This window comes from Xenopus tropicalis, chromosome 3 (assembly GCF_000004195.4).
Source record: "Xenopus tropicalis strain Nigerian chromosome 3, UCB_Xtro_10.0, whole genome shotgun sequence".
Classification (NCBI taxonomy): Eukaryota; Metazoa; Chordata; class Amphibia; order Anura; family Pipidae; genus Xenopus; species Xenopus tropicalis.
In genome coordinates this window covers 66,094,517-66,116,460 of record NC_030679.2, presented here as the reverse complement: position 1 = coordinate 66,116,460, position 21,944 = coordinate 66,094,517, and the positions used below count along the sequence as shown (strand labels likewise).

Sequence of the window (21,944 nt, the reverse complement as noted above, 5' to 3'; positions counted from 1 at the left end):
TTTATAATGATGATTGGAAAAAATTGCAATTTTCAGAGTTCTGTGTCCTGGTGATGGGATAGCCACAATTTCATAAAAGGGTTAATATCACTTTAATGTAGAGTTACCATCATTATAACTGGTTATACTTCCAAGATTATATATAGATGATACAGTATATTGAGTAGATTATTACTGTCACTTAATTGCACCATTGTAGGATTCACATTCCTACTTCCTGGGTTACTGTTATGCAGTTTTCTATGTTGTAAATTAATATAATTGTGCTAATTAGTTTAGATATTTAGACTTCATTCATTAATAATACATATATTTTGGCCATTTCTGTTATTTGAAATGGCGGTACAAAGTCTGTTATGGAAATTATTACGTTTTCATCACTGCTTTTGTTCTCTCAAAATGCAGTTGCAGCTTAATTGCTACAAGCATCTCCTGTGAATGGATTTTGTCTGAACCCAAGCTGACCCAGATAAGATGCATGTATTCTTTAAAAGCTAGTGTGTTTGTGTTGAAAGTTGCATTTTATTAAAAGGAATCTTATCAGCTAAAGGAATTAATGTCAGCTAAACACTGAACTGTAAAATAAAATCCACAATAAAATGTATCCTCTTTTTATTCACCACAATGAAACTCACTGAAAATCCTCAGATTTTCTTCACTCCATGAGCTGCCCAACCACACCCAAAATTGTCACTGACGTAGTGCCCTTTATTATGAACCATGTTGTTGGTGCTCACAAGCATATGCAGCTGTTTAATGAAACTGAGCAGTAATTTAGCTTAGACAGCTCGGAAGCACTCAACCCTACTTGAATAAAAAATAAAATGCCCGATCATCCAATTTTGAAACAAACGCAACCATTCAGAATAACTGAAGTAGATGCAATGGTACACATTTTTTAATGTAACCCCTAAAATAAAATATTGAATATATATATATTTTTTTTTAAAAAGTTCCAATATAAAGTAAATAAAAAATGTGTCAACAGTTTTCAAGGTCAATGGTAATGAACACTATTGGTTCTCACTTTTGAAACAATATAGCAGAAGTTAATTCTCCTCCAACCAAGGCAGGCCTGTTATTTAATTGGTTTCTTTTTACTTTTTTCATTGGAATATGCAGTGTAAATAATTCCAGAAGATAGACTGTTGCTGCTTTTAATTGAAAATTAAGTTTAAAAATAGCCTTAAAACAATTGGAAGTTTGTAATGAACCTATATTGGAAAGTTTCTTATAATTATATTTTCTTTCCATAGGCAAAGTTTTATTTTATTTTTTTATGTTTCTTGCAAAATATTGCTTATATGTCACTGTGGAGCAAATAAGAGCTCTTATTGCTTATTTATATGGCTTTGATTTTAATATTACACACATTGGAATTAAGTGAGATGTTTCTTATCATGTATACTTTTATGCGATAACAAAATAGCCATGGCACAATTCATTTTTATTTTAATCAAAAAATGTATTTTTCTCCATAAAAAAGTACATTTACTGCCTCTACAACTCTACAGAAATTTCCATTTGCAACACCGAGTTTCAAATCTAGTTTGTCTCATCACTTCAAAAACTCTTTGCTAAAAGGTATTATACATCACGTGAGGAGGTATTGCTTAGTTTATCTAAGGTGTAATATATATATATATATTTACTTATATATATATATATAAAATAATAATCAAATACATAAAAGAGTTATTTCCTTGAATTATGTTTAACAAAGAAAGTTATGTTTACACCCCCAAGTTTTTCTGGTTTATCATGGAGCACTTTGCTGTCTGACTTACTATTTCATTAAGCCAAAATGGAAATCATCCATAGGCTGATCCTGTGTAGCTTTCAGCAGTTGCAATGAAGTCATTTTGTCTTACAAAACATCTTCCTGCTTCAAGAAAAGCACAACTATAATCTTGTGCTTGTTTGTATTCCATAAGTTGGCCAAATAGACTTTATGGTGAGTTTGTTGGCACCTTTATAACAGTGGCTTTTACTTCGAGAGCTGTGCTTTCTTTGTCTGCATTCCAAAGACTTAACAGAGGAGGATAAAGGTCGCTATAAGCAAATGCCGGTATTTGTATGCTGTTCCTAGTATATTTATCTGAATTATGCTTCAAATAGGAAGATGTAGAATTAAAAATAAAGGCTACTGCAATGATTCCAAAAATACAGCAAAGTGTAATAATTACAGTTGCTGAATTGATAAATTCACGTTCTTTCATCATTGTATCCATCCCTTTTGTGGTGACATTAATACATTGCTTTTCAATGTGTTGGTAAATATTAGGTGCATCTATACAGATTTCATATTCAGTTAATGGATTAAGGCGTGTTAAATTGTACTGCTTAATATCTGACGGCATTCGGACACTATGAGCAATTTGGGTATATTCAGTCTTTACATAAGCAGTCCATTGTACACTTGATTTCAGAATCTTAGATTTTGATTTCCACGATACCATAACTGAATTTGACTGGACTTCTTTAATAATAATTTTTAAAGAGCCATTGACTTCCCCAGTAAAGGATCCATCCACTGTGATTAAAATAGTTTTTAAATCGGCACCAACCAAATTCTTTGCGACACAAGTATAAAGTCCAGCTTCTGCTAGGCTTACATTTTTTATCGTAAGTGTGCCCTCTGGGTGAACATAAAATATACCTGAAGCAATATTGGGTACAAGTTTATAACCAGATGGTGTGATCCAGTAGATTTCAGGCTCCGGCTCTGCAGTTGCTCTGCAGTGCAGTGAAACAGAGCTGCCTGTGTTCAAATCCAGATCCAAGGGGAAGCTCTGAGGTGCTATCAGCGGAAGGCATATTTCCATCATTTCTCTAAAGTGGACTTGCCTGATATTTAGACCTTGAAATTCAGGGGGATCAAAACAGAACAATGAATCTGGTTCCATAAAACGGATGCTTGTTTTGTTCATGTTGATCCAGCGAATGACACAATCACATCTCATTGGATTGCTGTGAATGCTTATTTCTTTAAGATTGGGCAATGCTTCAATTGTACTCCGGTATATGGCACTAAGAGAGTTACTGTTGAGCATCAGTGTTTCCAGTTTTGGAAGTCTGTAAAATGCATTAGGATGAATATATGCCAATTTGGGATTATTGGTTGCTTCTATTTTCCTCAGTTCTGGTAAATTTTCAATAGCAAGGCTGTCTATGGAAACTAATTCTGGCATATTATTAATCCCTAGCTCCTTCAGGTGTAGCATGTTACTAAAATCTCCCCTTTGTATTCTCCGAACAGGATTTTTATTAAGATCCAAAAATTTGAGGTTCACAACCTTCTGAAGAGCAACAGAGGGAACATGAATAAATTTGTTGTCATAGAATGAGATGCTTTCTAATTTTTCAAGCCCTAAAAAGGCGTTATCAGGTATTTCTGTTAGATTAACTCCTGCTAAAACCAGGCTGCGAAGATTGATAAGAGGCTTAAAGTTCATATCTTCAATATTGACTATAGGATTTTCCCCAATCATAAGGATCTCAAGATTTGGTATTGCTTCAAACCACATGCTGTTTATCATTTGCAATCTATTTGAATTGAGGTGAAGCCTGAGAAGATTGCTTACCCCAGCAAATGCTTTTGGTGATATTACAGATATCAAATTATGATTAATGTAAAGTTCCTGTAAATTCTCCAGTCCAGAAAAAGATCCCTCCATCAGTTCAGTGAGTTTATTTTCTTCAAGGTACACCGAAAGAATTTGATGCATGTTTGTAAAATTGATATTTGCAATCAGTGATAAATTGTTTTGTGACAAATCCAAGCCTGTTAGATTAACAGGAAAATGATCAGTGTTTTTTATTTCTTCAATGTTGTTTGCTTGTAAGAGTAGGATCTGTGTTTTTGCAGGTAGTTTGTCTGGAACACTGTAAAGGTCTAATGCATTGCAATCCACTGTAAGAGCCTCAATATAAATAGATTTTGGAGTAAACCAGGGCCTTATTTCACATGAACATGAATGAGGACAATCCATCTTTTTTGGTGTAGTGTGCCCATGGGTAGCAATAGCTAATCCAAGTAACAAGTGTATTCTGAGGAACATATCCCTCATTTTTGTTCACTTGTTTCAAATCACTCAGCTCCACTGAAATTTGTATCTGCTTATATCAAAATAATATTATTACAGATTCACTAGTTCATGAAAGCATTGCTTTTCCTTATCAGCAAACCAGTTGAGCAAAACAAAACATTCTTCTTGGAAACAAAAAGCAATGATGTTTTTTCAGCGTGCCACACATGCTGTAGAAAATGAAGGTCACCGTGTTCCTGATTGACTTTAAATAACCTTGGTGATGATGCTGATCCTGCGGTTGGCCATTGTTTGTTAGGCTGGTAATTTACTTGCTTTATCTTACAATGCCATCATTGATAACCAGCTGATACAAGGGCAGCAAGACCTGTAACAGAAAAACAGGCAATGATTAGCTTAAGGAATATTAACACAAAAGTAGGTTTCATTTTACGATATCAGACATTTTACTCAATACAAGTGGAGAGGTTGCAGTTGAAAATTCAGTAAACTTTTTTTTCTACATTTCAGCATTCAGTTTCCATTGAAACATTCTGTGTAGGTTTATTTGCTATAGGGTTTAATACTTTTTTTTTTTTTTTGCTAGATCTTAAGCTTTGTCTGACTCTGGTCAAAGCAATAAAAGAACGTCCCCTCCCTCTTCCTCATGGCTTGTCCTTGGCAAGTCCATATTCAACATCCTTGCAACAATAAAATATAAAAGATGTGCATTGCCTTCCATATAATACCTTTCTATGTGTAGGATTGGCGGTATGTGTGCTTTGTGTAACCGGATGAGTGACTCACTCCTCATTGTCTCTCTCCCCTACTACCATTCCTTATAGCATTCCGGAAAAGCACAGTGTGATTCCTTTAGGCTGCATATAAATTACAGTAAATGGCATATTCATTTGTTTCTTATCCCTTTCATTTCTTGATGACATTTACTAGGAGTTCAATAGAGAAGACAACTAAAACATATCTTGGAAAAAGATAACTCAGCCATTTTTATTACTTAAAGGGTTCTTTAACATTAAGTATTCATACCCCAAGCTATGAAATGCACTGTAACTATTCTGTGAATTCATGTTTATTTGTGTTGACTTCATGAAATTCAGCAGTAGCTGAAAATGTTTCAAACATAAAATAGCTTTTGGCAATCATCCTCAATAAGTGGGGAGTGGTAAACAATATATGCTGCCTAATATCAATGAGGGCTAAAAGTAATGTTAACTTTATAAATGACTCTTTTATTGGTGCTCCCTATACATTCTCTCTGGCCCATTGTCTGTTATAAGTCAACGGTTTTTGTCGTAAAGTATAAGTAGCCTATTACAGCTCTGCCTTTACACAAGCAAAGGTTGGCTCCAATTTTTTGACAGGTACAGCTGATTGGCTGCCACCCTGCAGTGCAAAGTGTTGGGTGCTTTTTGGCTCTCCTGCACAGCATAGAAAAGCAGCTAACAGGAAATACAATTGGTGATTTTTTGGAAAAAATCTTTCTAAAACAGTACAAAATTGAACTTTTGAAGGAACATGATTTGGCAACTATGATTTCTTGACCCTTTACATATGACATTAAGTTTTTTTCTGTTTATGTGTCAGTTTACATTACATACAATGATAGAAGGGTTCCAATACTCTTATGGGACAAACATTTATTTATTGGTTATTATTGTCCTTCTTATAATTTTGCTTGTTTAGTTATTCTGAGCTGCAGAAAATGTTGCTAAACCTTTAATGAAAATATTTTTTGAAAAGAAGATAATTTGTTTAATGCAAAATCAAAGTCTTTCTTTTTCTGCATGAGCTGCTTGTTACCTAGTAACCATATGATTTGCACCTCTGTCCCTTTGGTGAAAAATAACAGTGGGTTCTTGTTTTATGGTAAAGCTTCTTTAAGGGAGACCATAATCATGTTAACACTTTAACCAAGATTTAATTAAGACCACACATTCATTTACTAAAACTGTCTATAATAAGAATATAGATGAAGACTGAAAAACAATTTAATAATATTAAAAACGTATAATATTAAAAACGTATAAATATCTGTTTTTTCGTTGTTTTAATAGAGGAGCATCATGAGATTCTGGTTGCTGTGGTCTACATACTTATACCCTTCCTATGATTTATTCAGTACATATGGACACCATTTGTTAATTAACAGCAGTGGATAATGATTTCTTGTTTCGATGAAACTGAAACCACTTCATTAATAGAGTAATGGATGTTGATATTATCATCAACAAAGTATATATTTCATAAAATTGGTCTTTAAGAAACAATAATACTTTTCCTCCTAGAATATGTCTTGAACATGAAGAACGCTAATGGATATTTTTCTCAGAATAGCGAAGTAAATGTAATGTAATTGTATTTGAATAGGGGATTGTAGTTTAACATCTCCTGGGAAATATTTAGGTAAATCTCTATCAATTCGCATTTACCAGCAATGTCTTTTTTTGTTGCAATTCACTGTATATTTATGTAATGTGTGCATTGAGACCTAGATACTTGGAGAATATGTTATATACAAATGTATAGAAGTCAGTGCTTCATGGCTGACTGAATATTTTAAAGACCTAACTCACACATAGTAAAAATGTTAACCCACTGTGCACAAACCATTTCTAAAAGAAGTAGTTTTTTTCTTTTTTTACCACAAATCATGGAAATAGCAAAAAGGAATATTAGTCAAAAAATGTATTCAGCAGTCATTACTAAAAACAGCAGGAAGGCAAAAATAGCATCTTCAGGTGCATTCCATCAAAGGCTCTCTCTCGATCATCTGTGTGCCTACAGTACAACATTCTCAAGAGAGAAACAAATAGCAGCTGCCTGTGTTAGTGCTTGTGGCCAGTTCACAGAAAATAGAAAATATCATATAACTGTGACAAGGTGCTAAAACAGAAATCCACTTAACCATACATTTAACCATACATGATATGCTGAATTTAAATTCTCCAATAATAAATAAATAAATAAATAAATAATTTTATACTCTTAAAACACTAACTGAAATAAACACAAAAACAAAACCACTGGGAACACAAGGAAATCTCCATTGTTAATGAATATTAATTGATTGTATATTCCACACAATAGAAATGTTGTGTAAGAAATGGCATTAATGGGGGAATATAATAAAAGTCATAAATGGAAAAAAAATGCACACAAATAAGAATAAAAATACGCATTGTGCAATATAATTTTGTTCATCGGACTGTTACTGCATAGCAAATTTTAATTGTGTATTGCAAACTTTTTAAGGCATGCTTGAAGGTGGCCTAATCTTTTGGCGCAATGGTGTAAACAGTAAAATTCGCAAGCTTTCTTCCACTGTCGGAAGTGGTTGCAAAAGTGGTTGCAAACTTGATCACACAGAGGCATACATTTTTGCATTGTAAATATTTTTCCGTAACTGGTTTTATTACATTCCCCCTAAGTTTGCTCAGGTGCAGTTACCCATAGTAACCAATAAGGTGTGCAGTTCCCTAAATTGGGTTACTACCTGGGTACTTATTACAGATGGGGGTAAAAAGGTTATGCACAAATACAGGCAAGGTCTCACTTTCTCTGTGTTTGCTTCTTTAAGATATTGTCCATAATCCTTTATATGATATTATTTGCTCTAATTTCAGCCTGGATTTCCTTTTGGCTCTTCAAGTAATAACACTGAACCACATAGACACCTATTTTAATATTGTATGATCCAGGTTAAGTGTAATGTCCATCTATGTCATTGCAAATATTAAAAATTAATTCAGCTTCATGCTTAGAGGACTATCTAATTTTTCTGTGGACCTCAGTAGAAATAAAGAATTCAGAAAATGTGGGACATGATTACAGATCAGTCGCATCACAACCCAATCTATTTTTAGGCTTCCCGTGTCATATTAATAATCTGGAATAATTATCAACAAGACACACTTTGCTGTACTTGTTTTCTAAATATATTTGTAAAAATTCCTTGTTTTTTTTGTAACTAAAATGCAAAGGCAAAGTGTCAGCTATCAACTATGCCATTCAATTATTAAGATGGCTCAGGATAGCGGACTTTCAGAACAGATTGTGTTGGAATGAAATTCATTTTGACTCAGCTATCTTGCCTAAATGTATTCATTATGAATTCCATCCCTTCTTAATCTATTTTGAATCTTCTTCTTTCTGAACCAGCCAAATAATCTGAATGAAGACAATCTTTATGTTCAGATTCACCTTTTAGTAAAAATAATATGTTATTATTGTATTGGCATATCATTTATACCTCTATAGTGTCACCTTGCAAGGATCAAAAAGTTTTAAATAAAATCATATAATTTATTGGGGGAGTATGGTCATAATTTAGAGTGTTTATTTAACAGAAACATTATTTTGAATCAGGCATGGTATCCTGCCTAATTACAAACTATGGTTCCTAAAGTATTATGTGTGACATGTAATAGAATCAAATATATAACAAACATAAAAAAAAATATTTTTATCCTTTAAAAAAAAAAAAAATTGTACCTAAAAATGCAACAGACCATTATGGCTGGTTACTTTTCGTGGTGTACCTAGTAACTAAATGACATGCCTTGTCACATTTTTCAAGTCAGCATTGCCCATGAAAGTTTAACTTTTACATGAATTTTACCACTCTGTGTCATAAAGGTGTAATATACACTATACTGAACTCATTCCTCTTCCTCTCTGCTTCTATCAATCTCAGAGGAATTCAATGGGGATTTAACTGGGGTGCATAATGAAAACATCATATCCTAGACTTTTAAGAAGTACACATTTAGGGGCACATTCATAAAAGTATGACAGGTCCGAATACAAAAAAAATTGTATTTTTTCTAAAGTTTACAACTTTTGCGTATTTTCTATGATATTTTCATACATTTGTGTGACTTTTTCGTACTTTCGAGAAAAAACGTGACAATTTGTGCACCAAAATCATAGTTGTCGCGGCGAGTACAAAAGTTTCGGATTCATTCAAGCTTCGTTATCGCGACTTTCCTTGGGCCAGGTTGGAGCTGCAGAGTGCCATTGAGTCCTGTGGGAAGCTTCCAAAATCATGCACTGAAGGATCAAAGTCAGAAATCTTTTCCTGCTGTTAACAATCGTCAGATACGAAAATTTTTCGTACTAGCATATACAATTTTTTCGTACTTTAAAAAGCACAATACAAAAAAATCATATTTAATACAATGTTTTAGTATCGTGCTTTTTAAGGGTACGAAAATCGTACTTTGATAAATCTGCCCCTTATACTTACATATTTAATCAAGGTTAATGTAAGATGTGATTTTGCCATGATGACCAATTATTGCAGTAAAGTAACAAATCATTAACAATCATTTTCACTAACCACACACAGTGACATGAGGATAGCAGTGACAGTTAGCAAAAGCAGATTTTTCTTTCCAGTAATATTCTTTGGTTTTAGGGAACATGTAGCCAACCCTAGATTCTGTTGGATTCAGACTGAAAATGTTCATACCACCTTGTCTTTGGCTGCTGTAATGTCATTTTGTGAACTGCAATTTGCAGTTATCATGGCATATTAGGAAATACATCCTTCAATGGACATGTACCTTGTCTGCCTTGCGCAGAGGCAAAATGATATAATATGTCCTCTTTACTGCCACAGTCAGTAGTTACCACCATTACACTCGATAAAGTTACCTATATGACAGTAGGCTTTTAGAAAAGTAAGCAACCTCAGGCTCCCTTTATCATTAAACAAATCAATTTTTGCCTGGCAGAAGAAATATTGTGACCACAGTGCAGATCAAATCAGATAACTGATCAGCACTGTAAGTATATATACTTAAGGTAAAGCAAGTGAGAATAGTTTTACCAAATGCAGTTGTTAAAGTTGCAAATTAATTAGAGTGAAACTGGGGCTCCATAGTTGTTTTTAAAATATAACTACCAGCTCCCCTTGATGTTACAGCAGTGTAACATCTGAAGGACAACATGGTTCACGGTCATTATTCCACAATTGTGTAAAACACCACCAAAGTGTCTTTTACACAGACATTTATTTTACTTTTAATTAGCTAGCAGGCTTACTAGTATTCTGACATGGTGGTTGCATTTTTGTGTGATACAATACAATGTACTTAGTTTGCCTGTCCCTGAGTCATTACTTATGAATCTAGATTTTTCAGTTTGATGTTGGGCCTGTCATTCTGGGCTTATGCCAATTAGGCAATTGATTTTACATTCTGATTTTTTTTAGAATTTATTTTTCAGCCTGACACAATTTCAGAGTAGTATCTTGTCAAATATCTGCTGGCTGGAAATAATTACTAAACTACAAATATGACATTTATATAATGAATAAAGTTGATCTTTTTCTGGTTCTAACCATTCACGGAAACATAGAGTTTTTGACATTTTAAGCTAACGTATACACACCGGGTATCACAGTTCTGACATTTCCAAAGGATCTTGATTTGACTGAATATGGGGAAAGTGCCTGTAAGTTATACTTTTAGCTTGCTGACACATATAGCCAAATTACAGCACATTCTCTGCCAACTCACATTACAACATTGATTTTTAGTTTTTAGTTCCAAGCTATTTGGCAGTGACATAGGCATCTTTTTTTTTTTTTTTTTTGATGTTTTCCAAAAACAGAATAGGTTTGTTACACAAGAATCTTGCAGAGTAAACAGTTTTGGAGTTTCTTTAACTTCTGTAAGTTCAACTTGTAAATGATCAGCCTATAAGTCTACTTGGTATATAAATATGAGACTAAGGGGCACATTTACTAACCCACGAACGGGCCGAATGCGTCCGATTGCGTTTTTTTCGTAATGATCGGTATTTTGCGATTTTTTTCGGAAAATTGTCGTGACTTTTTCGTTACTAATACGATTTGTGCGAAAAAACGCGAGTTTTTCGTAGCCATTCCGAAAGTTGCGCAAAATCTGGCGATTTTTCGTAGCGTTAAAACTTGCACGAAAAGTTGCACCTTTTTCGTAGCGTTAAAACTTAAAAGGTGCGACGTTTCGCGCAAGTTTTAACGCTACGAAAAAATCGCAACTTTTTGCTCAAGTTTTAATGCTACGAAAAAATCGCCAGATTTTGCGCAACTTTCGGAATGGCTACGAAAAACTCGCGTTTTTTCGCACAAATGGTATTGGTAACGAAAAAGTCGCGACAATTTCCGAAAAGTCATAAAGACACCGAAAAAAATCGCAAAAAATACGAAAAAGTCGCAAAATGTTCGTTTTCAAATCGGAATTTTCCAATTCGGTTCAGATTCGTGTCTTAGTAATTGTGCCCCTAAATGTAACACATATTTCGATTGCTAGAAACATGCTGCATATTTTAGGATCACAAGGAAAACTGTAAACTGTCACGCCAGGTTAATGTCTATTTTTGTACAAAAAAAAAAAAAATCCACAAGTTTGGGTAATTGGATGTTTTGGAGCTACCTCCATCACTCCATATACGGTGACTACATATCATATATGACATATCATTATATTAGTCATATTTATGTCAATGTTTTCACATCTCATATGTAGAATTTCTCATCTATAAGTCTAAATCTGATCATCTTGCTGTCCTAGTTCTCTACAGCTGTCCTAACAGTTTGCTATGTAGCAGCTGCATCGATTTTTCCTAGATTTAACGATCTTCTAGAACAGAGAAATCAACTTTTTAACATAGAATTAAGTACCCTCATAGGTGGAGGAAAAATGAAGATACAGAGAGACATAGCCTTCCCGAAAAGAAATAAACTTCTGTATATTTATATACAATTATGAGTTCAAAAATAAAAAAAACTCATGTTGGAAGCCTCCCCAAGCAAAATTGTCACCCTCTTCCCCAACCATCATGATATGCTGTATATAGGTATAAAAAGTATATATTTCAAGCATCTGTATCTGTGATTGCTGTATAGCAGTGATCCCCAACCAGTGGCTCGGGGGCAACATGTTACTCACCAACCCCTTGGATGTTGCTTTCAGTGCCCCCAAACCAGGGAGTTATTTTTGAATTCCTGACTTGGGGGAAAGTTTTTGTTGAATAAAAACAAGATTTCCTACCAAATAAAGCCCCTGTAAGCTGATAGGGTGCATAGAGGTTGCCTTATAGCCAATCTTAGCCCTTATTTGGCTCCTCCATGAACTTTTATGGTGCTTGTGTTGCTCTCCAAGTCTTTCTACATTCGACTGTGGCTCACAAGTAAGAAAGGTTTGGGACCCCTGCTGTATAGGCATAATAATAACGGGGCACTAATTTACATTTTGTAAATACAATGGCAAGTGCCATGCTTTTGTAAAAATACTGCTATACATGATGCTATCGCCTTCCCTTTGGGAAATAATCTGATTTGAGCCTAGCAATTCCACTTGTACATCTATAAAAGAATTAACATCTAAAAATAATAAATACTTTACTGATGTGATAGTTATACAAAACAGTGTTCATAGCTTATCAACATACTTTTTGGTATCTTGTGGACAGTTGTGAACAGTACCTTAGCATTATTATGATGTGATTTTAATGATTTATATTTGTGTTTTGGCCATCACCCAGCCGAATGTTTATGGGTTACATGGTTGCTATAGTCACTGTTCCTAAATAGTGATTTATTTGTCTGTACCCTCCATTTTGTATTATATTCAAAATATTCGTTGAATAAAATGTAAATCTAGTTGAATAATACAAAAGCTGCAGTCCACAAAACATACTTTAAATTAAAATTTATGTGTACATTCCCATTGGTAAATGTTAGCGTGAATTTAAATAATTCATGCCATTTTGGTCTTCCTTAGAAATTGAATTACTTTGGGTAGACTTTGCTGAAAGGATGCTGTAGTGCCATAATATTTTAGTTAATTATTGTCCAGTAAAACAAACATTTGTTATCTGGATTGATTTATACCCTCAGGGAACAGAGATTGGGAATCCAGTTTATAATGCAGTTTTGATTCTAACCAAACCAACAGGGCTGGGATAATTGTTTTGTTTACCTCTATATTTACTTTAGTAGTAGCTCTCTGGTCACAGATGGATTGGATAACCATACCCAGGATCATTAGCAATACAATGCTTCTTATTACTTCTGTCAAACATGTTAATTTTTTTCATAAAAGAAATAGAAAATCTGAGCCCATCTAACTCTATGAGGACTAATTATCACCGTTACAGACAATGGTTGGTTTGCCTTAATTAGGTTTGTTTCAGTGGCTGTTGTTGATGGCTTACACATTGGTTCACAAGGGGGTGTCACTATTATCTGAAATAAAAGACATTCAATGCATGAATAATCTGTTCCTTTTTCTCATCACTGGAACAACAGAGAACTAAGAGCCAGGTCATGCTGGACAAAAAAGGAAAATGAGGAGCATGAGTACCTTGCAGAATGTTCTCTTTCCACTTCAACAGAGAGAACAATAAATTACACACACACAGACCAGGCCAAATATTCTCTTTCACTTTTTTGCTCTAACTCTCTCACCATAATAAATTTTGGTTTGGTAGCAGATACCAGTACACAAAATAATGTATTAGCAGAGAATTCATTTTCATGCCAATAACACAAACATATCATTCTAAAAAGGACCAATTCAGCAATGGCACACATTATTAAAGCATAACTCTACCTTTCAATAATATGCAAAAATACTTTCCTGCTTTCGCAAAGATTTTAACAGTTGAACTCGACAACAGCTCTTCATGTGTTCTACACAGAAGACCAATAAAAGGTAATCCTTGGAGTGCTGGCTTGATTTGACATCCGTTTCACAATTGGTGTTTTAAAAAAAATGAATTTGTTCTGACTGATGTTTTATTTTATATTTCCATTAAAGTTTTGCAAGCCATTGAAGGAAAGCCATTACCTATTTCATTCATGACAAGTCTGAAAGGGACAAAAAGGAAACTATTTGAGAGTAATTTATCTGGGTTGTTTGCTCATTCAAGTGATTATTTAGTGGGCAGAGCATAGAAGCATTACAAAAAAGTCTGCACATTAGTCTTAAAAGGCAAGAAAAAAGCCATAATATGCAGCGCAATAAAGCTGTACTCAGCATGAGTCTAATAAATAGGGCTTGTGTTGGCAATAAATCATGCCTTTTTAAACAAAATAAATAAATAATAATTATAATTATTTAGCATTATATATATATAAAAATTTATATGCAGAGAGCAGGGCTTTGAAAATGGATTTTGGTTACGTTTGCATCCACCTTTTCAGGAGTTATAGAAGGAGTAGATGGTATTTAATCATACACTATTTACAATTAACTTCCACTGAGGCACAGACAGCAGTTATGGGAGGGAGGGACAGATTTTAGGAAGGCAGTGGGGGTAGCAAAGGTAAAAAAAGCATTCATTGATGCTTAAAATTAAACATAAAGTATATATGTCATTTGGGAAGTTAAAATAATAGACAGAACAAATTATTTATACAAGCTTCATGTTATGATGAACATTTGTATATATTTCCCCTTCAAAGCACACAATTCACAAATCTATAAAAAAAATAAAAAAATAAAGCCAATATATTTGGCCAGTGCCATAAATAAATTGCTATTGGAATATGTGTGTGTGTATATATATATGTGTATATATATGTATATATTTCATAAACTGTTTCCATGTATACAATACAGCACCCATGCATTTACTAAATTGATATAACAGGCAACTAGTTATGCTGCTATATTCAGAATGACATACCCCTTTAATATTAGATGCCAATTTCTTTATAAACAATGCTGCATTAAAGGATTTGCCGTGTAATACAATGTCATGAACATATTTTTATATATGGCACCTTTATTACTGAATTCTTTACTGAACATAATCCACAATAATAGCATAAAGTGAAAGCCCAAGGGTGAAGCTTGTATATTATGTTTCAGAAATGTCATGTTTCTAACCTTAAGCTTTTCACTATTAGAACTAGATAAGTGGACTTAATCACATATTATCTACATATTGTAAGCAATGCTACAATCGCTGTGAATACTAAGACACATAAACAAAGAGATGGATCTCATTAATTACACACAAAATAGAGTCCCTTCACAAACAGCTTCTTGGTCAAAATTACTCACCATAATGCTATTGAGGTATATTGTGGATTTAACAAATATTAAAGGGACCTGTTTAGAAAGGTGCAAAAAAATGAGTTAATTATTTTTAGCTTACAAAGTAATTGATGTAAATAGAAGCTACCTTTTAAGTTGTATAATTGTTAATTTTACATTAAAGTTAAAATCCACTAGTGCAAATTTAATTGATGACATGAGGCTGTACCCAATTTATAACTGCTAACAATTACAGATCTTTCAGATATTACAAAATAGGTATGCAAATCAGAAAATACTTAATTTTGGTTGAATTCTGCTTCAAGTAATCCATAAGTTATATGTATACCGTCTTGTATCAACCATCAGATATTGGTTATTATAAAGTGAACCACTAAATGCTACTTACTGATTGATCACTTTTAGCTACCAACACCCCTTGGGTCTATAGTGCCCTCTTCTAGCATCTTAAATTAAAGACCAGTGGAAGTGTTATGAAATCATTGGACTTAGACAAGACTGAAACTGTAACCTAATGACGCCAAAGAAGCTTACAAAATATTTATGTATTTGGCTAGTTACTGTATATACTCGAGTATAAGCCTAGTTTTTCAGCACCCAAAATGTGCTGAAAAAGTCACCCTCGGCTTATACTCGAGTCGGGTGCTATGGGTCCCTCCAGACTAGCACCCTCTGTCCTTTGTGTGCAAATTAGGCCACCCGTAACCAGACCCTCCAGGGCCCTGGCCCACTCCCAAATTTATCTTCATCTACCATCCTCACCTGTCCCATTCAGCACTAGACATTGCACTTTATATTCTATATAAACTATATATAGTTTTGAAGGATTTTAACTCTTTGTGTTTTAGCTTGGTTGCTGATTGAGTACTCTGAAGGTATCATTGTTGATAAAACACTTGTTTTTGTTGACCCTCCACTTACAGAGCTAGTTTACAGTTTTTATTTGAAATAAATATTTAAAAACATATGCCCCACTGATGCCTCATTTAATGTAATTTTATTGGTATTTATTTTGACTTAGCAGTAGCTGCTGCATTTCCCACCCTAGGCTTATACTCGAGTCAATAAGTTTTTCCAGCTTTCTTAGGTAAAATTAGGTACCTCGGCTTATATTCGTATCGGCTTATACTTGAGTATATACAGTATATTATATTCCCATTAGACAAAAACAGAAATATAAGGGGAAGAATAAATACTAATTCTGAATATATGTATTTTAAGACATTCATCACAAATTTTAGTGTTCAGTTAGAATCACCTACTCTGAAAGGAAGTCATATTTTCTGTGGAATATGTACACAAATAGAATATGTAAATTAGCTGTTTAATAAACAGTAGATGTATGTGAGTTGAATGATCTTCTATAAACTCATAAGTGAGTTAAGAAGTTTGCTGAAAATGAAAATGATTCCTTCCTACACCCCTAAAACATACAGGAAAGTTATCAAATTCACCATAAAGTGTATTATGATAGGGACTTTAAATTGAAAACTCCCCTGTGGCATGAACTGATGTCAGTGGTCTATAATCCCTGTAAAGTCTTGCAGAATACATCATCCCTATATAAATAAAGAATAATAGAACAGTATTTGACTTCGGCTCAGATATGAATCAGGAAAACGAAAAATTTTTTAACAGGCAAAGACTGCATCAGGCTGTGAAAGCAGTTCTCTGTGGATGGCTCTAAATTGACTCTCATGTGTTTTGTTGGACTGGGGTTCCAACAATATGATCAGCCAGACTGAATCAAAGATTTGCATGTATGGGGACTTTTCTAAATGAACAGCTTTTCCCATTTATGATCAGCCCAGAGGTCCTATGTTCCTTTTCTCATTCTAAATACATTACTGTACACTTGTGTATTATTGTTGGCTTGGTCATGTCCAGTCTGCATTTTGGATTAAAGTTGTTAACTTTCTGTACAAACACAAGCAGTTTAGGAGGAAATGTATAATAATCCATGTATAGAAAGAATGGGTATTTCTGACTCTGCTTTCAAGTCCCTTTATTATGCTGAGACATATTTGTGTTAAAAAAGACATACTTGATTTATGAAGTACTAAAAATTATTCTCATATCATATGTTACACAAGAGAGTTTTCATACAGTGCCTCTTCCATAGCTTACTAAATACTGACTTGAGGGTTGTGGTTTAAATGAGATAACATATGCTATTGTTTTGTTGAAGCAAGGATCATTTCACTCATCTATTGAACCCTCCATTTTATAGAGCTGTCTTAATTATACATCAGAAAAGAATGCACAGAGTAATTAAACGGCATACTATTCTTTTTGTGCTTCAATATTATTTAAAGGACCAGTAATATCAAAATAAAAATCTTTGATTTGGATTTACATGATAGTTATTTCAATTTTATGGATGTAAAAATGTTGTATTTGAAGCTGAAGTCCTGGTTATTAATGCAGTGTGTTTGCTATTAGCTTTGCTATGTTCTTCCATCTTTTATCTGTTGTCTAATCAAAACTCCTCTTGTGCAATGTGGCTTTAAATAACCTCTATACATGAACTGCCTAAAAAACCTAGTTAAAAATACTTGTTCTCAATTAAAAATAATATGTTTTCAAGAAATGGTGCTTAATTCCCAAAGGTGCAGTTTAATGATCAATATGTGTAAATACATTTAGGGAAATTTGTTTCTTGATGTTACTCTTTCTTAAAAGATTTAGCCCTGGGTCCATGATTTTCCCTAGACATGGTGCTACTTACTTTTTTAACCATTTTATTGATCATAGAGATGTTAATGCAAGAAATTATTAGAAACTATACTGAAGGTGGATTTCAATGACACCATTTGATGTAACCACTGTTAATATTTCCATTTTAGTTGGGTGACCTAGTTTAAAGCCTTCAGCCTACAGCCTTGGGCCATTAGTTGGTTACAGAACTCCTCAGTGATTTTCATAACCTTATTAATCACAGGAGGTGGCATATTATCCCATAACTAATAGTGGTTATTAAATTAATGGAAGACTCAAAGGTTTGTAGAAGAGATTTGTAATTTTTTGTTCCTAAAACCATAAAATAACTGTATAATTTTTATTTAATTTTCTTTTAATAGTCTGAGAAGTCTAGCACAACAGTATGAGAAAATATATGTAATATTATTACACTGTATACATTCGTTTTGGTTTTCATGTAAGCAAACATTTCTAAACAGTGTTTGTACCTTCCATAGAGCCTCTGTCGTTCAGTGGCTTAGAGCTCTTCATTAACTTTTGCTGGGGAAAAAGAAAACTTGGAACTGTACCTGCTGGGATTATTAAGAACTGTATTACAACATAATAGCAATATAGTGTTTTTTATACATTTAATGTTTTTCAGGGGACCAGGGACAAAAAATGTGTAAATTCAGGTAAATGTAAATCAGGGATTTCCAGGGAAGCAACTTATTCATCAAGTACTCAGAAGATATGATTGCAGGAGTTCAATTTACTTTGAAATACAATATTTACTGTGTTAATGACAAGGGTAAGCATTTCAACATTACTGTTACACTATGGGGGGGGGGGGGGGGGGTGAGACAGAACCATGGCAAATATGCCTTGAGTTAGTGTTCTAAAACTTTTAATTTTTTAATAATAGCATTCACAGAGGGCAATCAGACATTTTTGAAGTCATCGGGACAAAATGTTGGTGCAAAATCTGGGAAAACATAAAAAATTGTTGGTACCACAAAAAGCAGGAAAACTTAAAGGACAAGGAAAGGCAAAGTCACTTGGGGGTGCCAAAATGTTAGGCACCCCCAAGTGACTTTAATCGCTTACCTTGTACCCCAGGCTGGTGCCACTGTTAGGAGAAAACAGCACCAGCCTGTGGCACCTGGAGCGATGCGCTTCCTCCTTCCTACTCGCGCTGCTGCTGTTTGTCCGGGACAGGCGCATGCGCAGTAGAGTGAAAAGCCGACTTCTCTGTTAAAGTTCGGATTTTCACTCTACTGTGCATGTGCGTGCGAGCGAAGATGGAAGCGCTGCAGCTACCCCGGGCTGGTGCTGTTCTCTCCTAACAGGGGCACCAGCCCGGGGTAAAAGGTAGGCTATTGAAGTCACTTGGGGGTGCCTAACATTTTGGCACCCCCAAGTGACTTTGACTTTCTTTCTCCTTTAAGATACGCATCTGTAAAATGATGGTTTCACTGTAGTATTGTCTATGTCCGGATTTGCAAACTGTACCCCATATGCTATTGACCTATATTTCTTGGCTCTTAGCATTCCTGGTTGTTGAACGACAGCTGCTTGAAGCTACATGTTACCCATTCCAGATCTACTGAAATAGTACTGGGTTAAGCATAGCAAACACAGAGCTTAAAATCAAATTAAATACTCTGTAGTGTAGAAAAAATAGATGGCTTTTATTGATAGAATGTAAAATCAAAGTGTATTGGAAGATGTAATGAATATTGCCTCTGTAGACAGGAAGCAATTTATGAATCTGCCATTGTATTTCTTGGAAAGTAAATACAGAATTTAATGTACGGAAAAAGCAGAAAAGATCAATGAATCATAAATAAAGACACCGTGAACATTACATTTTTTCTAGAAAGAGTTTCTTGTGCTTCTGTAACTGGGAAGGGGATTGAACAGAACAGTGATACTTTGCATTTCCTTAAGAGGACATAAATTAATGTGGATATCAGAATTTTACATTTGAATTACAGATATTATTCAAATGGATTTTACAGAGAATATGAAATGGCCATTAGATTCCCAACAGCATTTTGTATTAGCTATAATGATTTATAGGTCTAATAAATTATCAGCATGTAGAGATCCTGTCATTGCTAATTATGGGAAGAATTTTATTTGGATTTATTTTTAATTATATTTTTTGCACAGCTGAGCACTTCATTAATAATATCATAAGCCAAGATGCTTTTGAATATGATTAGCAGAACAAATTATGTTTTTTTTTTTTAAATCTTTTTATACCCGCTTAAATATATACTGGAAATAATGATGGATCTATTTTGCAAAGTTAAAAAATCCTTTTGTGAAAATGAAACGATATATAATTAGCATTAGCTGTGTATTTTGTAAAACTGTGGGTATGTGTAGAATTTGCAATATAGCATCAAATAATTGCAATGAAATGTACCATACAATAGCAATGAAGTAGGATTGTGCTATTAAACATGATTTTCAGTCAAACATGCCTTTGGAAATGAATTCTATTCCCATTTGACATTTGGCTTCCTTGGTTTGTTTCATGAAAGCATTTTTTTCCCGTCAAGACTGAGCAATTATTCATCCATTCATTTATTCATCAAGACCTTGTACAGCGATCTGCAGCTCTTCAGATTCAATTTATATCATGCGGCAATTTATATAAACAAGTTTGATCACTTTATAGAGACATTCTGAGCGTACTGCATGCTCTTAAACGAGCATTATTGGGGATATCTGTCACGTTGCTAATCTATCAGAACAATAGTATATTTTGCCTGAGCCATTAATTATAATAACTGAGAACTCTTAAAAAGGGAGACTGACGCTTTATATCAGAGATGATATCAAGAGAATAGAAACATGATTCCATAACATCTTATCAGGATGGGCAAGTTGATATCATTTATTGTTGTATTTTTCACCTAACCTTTTATTTTACTTCACAGAAAAGATATAAGGGAACAGTAGGAACTTACTCACGCTGTTCAGCTTTATTATGGTCCTTTCATCATGGTGGCTTAGCCCAAAGGCAAATGCTGGGTATGACCTCAAAGTAACATTTTCTATTTCCGAATAACATTTTCTATTTATATTTCTGAAGGGCAGATGTTTCCAGTTTAAAATTAGAAAAAAAGATCTCTGCTTATGGGTTAAGAAGTAGCTGGAGGGCAAAAATTATAGACGCACAACATTCATAATTTTAACTTTGGGCAAAATGCTGGATGCTCTATCTAGACTTTGGTATGTACGACTGCATATTACAATTCAACAGGACTTACTTATGTTATAACAAATGATGTAAAAGTGTATATATGAACACTAAGGTGCAGATTTCATAGGAATTAATAAAATGTGGGTGAGATTTTATTTATTAAGCTCTAAACTCACGATTTGATAAATTTACCCCTAACTAGTTTATATAATATAATATAGTTTGCCTATGCAGGGAAATCACCAAAACCTAGGCTAGTATTCAGCTCCTGAATTACTGCAAAGAGGGATCTGATGCTGATTAATTACTGTTGTGGTCAGTGGAAAATGTTTAAAGTAATATAATAAAGGTACAGCTGTTTCAAAATAACCATTAGATTGCTGTGTGTTACTAGACTTTACGCTTTTTTTATTACTTTACCCTGATTGTCCTTATACTGAATTAAGAGAATTCATATAAACATAGGATACGCTAAAACAGTCAAATATAGATGGAGTAGAAATTGGTTAGTTAAAAAAAAAATTAGAATCCCCCCCCCAAAAAATATATAAACAACATAACATGGCTCCACGCATAATTGAACTGAAAATTCTGCAACTGATATTTACGAGTAGGATTAAATGTATTTATTTATTCAGTGTCTAAGGATTTGGATTTTATCTATTTAAATTCACAACCAATCATCATAATAAAAATAACATGGATGGATGGATTTGAAAATAAATACAACCTTTTCTGTTCTGGGAACGAATTTTATGTGGGCATAGCAGAATTTGGTTGGGTACAATATTAAAACAAGTTTGACAGAACTCAAACTAAAAAAATTAAGTGAAATGTGCCTTCTGATGAAGTGTCCCATGCTATGTCCCTGACTATAAAAGCCAGAAGTAGGGGAAGGCAGAAGAGGAACATGGTTGGGGTGCAACAGAGAGGAGGTACTAGGCATAA

At 33.9% G+C, this 21,944-nt stretch overlaps 2 protein-coding genes across 3 annotated transcripts in view; one reads left to right on the top strand and one right to left on the bottom strand.

The window, feature by feature from the left end:
- Positions 1 to 21,944, top strand: part of immp2l (inner mitochondrial membrane peptidase subunit 2) — a 509,027-nt gene that overhangs the window by 235,889 nt on the left and 251,194 nt on the right. The window lies entirely within an intron of this gene.
- The window catches only part of lrrn3 (leucine rich repeat neuronal 3), a 44,179-nt gene continuing 23,671 nt past the window's right edge, over positions 1,437 to 21,944 (bottom strand). Inside the window, 1 exon segment of the mRNA NM_001079058.1 lies at positions 1,437 to 4,416. Coding sequence (NP_001072526.1) covers positions 1,950 to 4,070 — 2,121 coding nt within the window. The 5' untranslated portion in view covers positions 4,071 to 4,416 and the 3' untranslated portion in view covers positions 1,437 to 1,949.